General features: G+C 45.0%; 1 protein-coding gene across 1 annotated transcript; it reads left to right on the top strand.

Moving 5' to 3' along the window:
- Window positions 1–561: 561 nt before the first annotated feature.
- PHALS_00868 (uncharacterized protein) lies at window positions 562–882 on the top strand (the record flags this gene model as incomplete). The annotated part of the gene is made up of 2 exons (XM_024730619.1): window positions 562–751; window positions 818–882. The coding sequence occupies 2 exons, from the start codon at window positions 562–564 to the stop codon at window positions 880–882; spliced, it is 255 nt and encodes an 84-aa protein (XP_024580878.1).
- Window positions 883–1,199: the final 317 nt, after the last annotated feature.

Genomic DNA, 1,199 nt, shown 5'->3' with positions numbered 1-1,199 from the left:
CATTAGCCAAGTCGATCATGCATTTTGTTATGGTCGTGGTTGTTGAGCAATAATATTTTTAGACAACCTAACTTATAATATTCTCAGTAAATAGCTTGAAGCGCTTCAATTATGCGTACCTATCTGACCAAGACAAAAGTTCGTATCAAGCAAAACTTTGGTAGGCGTTGTCTCTGCTAGTGTCTTCATTCTTCACATTCATATATGGCGACTACATTGGCTTTTATTGCAGATCAACCCAAAACTTCTTAATCACCTGTCGCTGCTACAGCTTGTGTCGGAAAATGTGTCGCAGGTCACGTCCAGGTTTCCATACAACCACTTCATTTGTTTAACTCCAGCCACAGCAACCAACTCTTTCTGACCAACAAGTTGTTGTATACCTCACTTGCTCTCGACTTCCATGTAGCCCTTCAGCAGTTACCGATACTTTTCGTAGTGTAGTGCGGGAACGGGGTTGCTGAGTGCGGAGCTCTCGCGAGATCAGCAGGTTATCCGCACAAGAACCTCACCGCCGCCGTAATATCAAGCCGTCCGGCGAGCTAGTCGCCAAGTGGAAGTATGGCTTCAACACGGCAACTTTCGCGTTCGCGCCTTTGGCACACCGCTGCTCACACAGCGCTTATCACATACATCCTTGTACAGCGTGCAAACGACTCGAGCTATGGTAAACCTAAGTTCCCGGTATCCTGGTCACAAACTGGTTGCAGTTGTAATGCCGATTACGACAGCTTGACTGTGACCGCTGAAGGTAATACCGCGACTGAAAAACACACTACTAACTTTAACTAAGACACTTTGTGATTCATTTCTTAAGGCGCTACGTCGACTGGCAGATACACCATCAATACAAATCAAACTAGTACGTATGACACTTCGTAGACCACACGCCTTAATCTTGTGGCCTCTTTAGGTGTAGCAGTGAAATCAAGTAGACCGGTGACTATCGGACATAAAGATCTCTTAGAGTCAGAGCAAGTGAACCTTACGAGGTGTGTATGTATCGATCACATTTCTGATCACACACATCCCAACAATTTGGATGCACTCGAGAGTCCTTATATAATTTTTGTGCTGCGTTACGCTGAAAAAAGGTGATACGTGTGTGTACGATAATCACTTTGTCATCTGTCGAAATGTTCTTGACTGCACGCATGAAAGCCACGAAAACATCTGCTATAGGCGGGTGAACTACATCG

The sequence above is a fragment of the Plasmopara halstedii genome (assembly GCF_900000015.1).
Source record: "Plasmopara halstedii genome assembly, contig: Scaffold_1211, whole genome shotgun sequence".
NCBI classification, from domain to species: domain Eukaryota; phylum Oomycota; class Peronosporomycetes; order Peronosporales; family Peronosporaceae; genus Plasmopara; species Plasmopara halstedii.
This window is presented reverse-complemented; position numbering and strand designations above follow the sequence as displayed.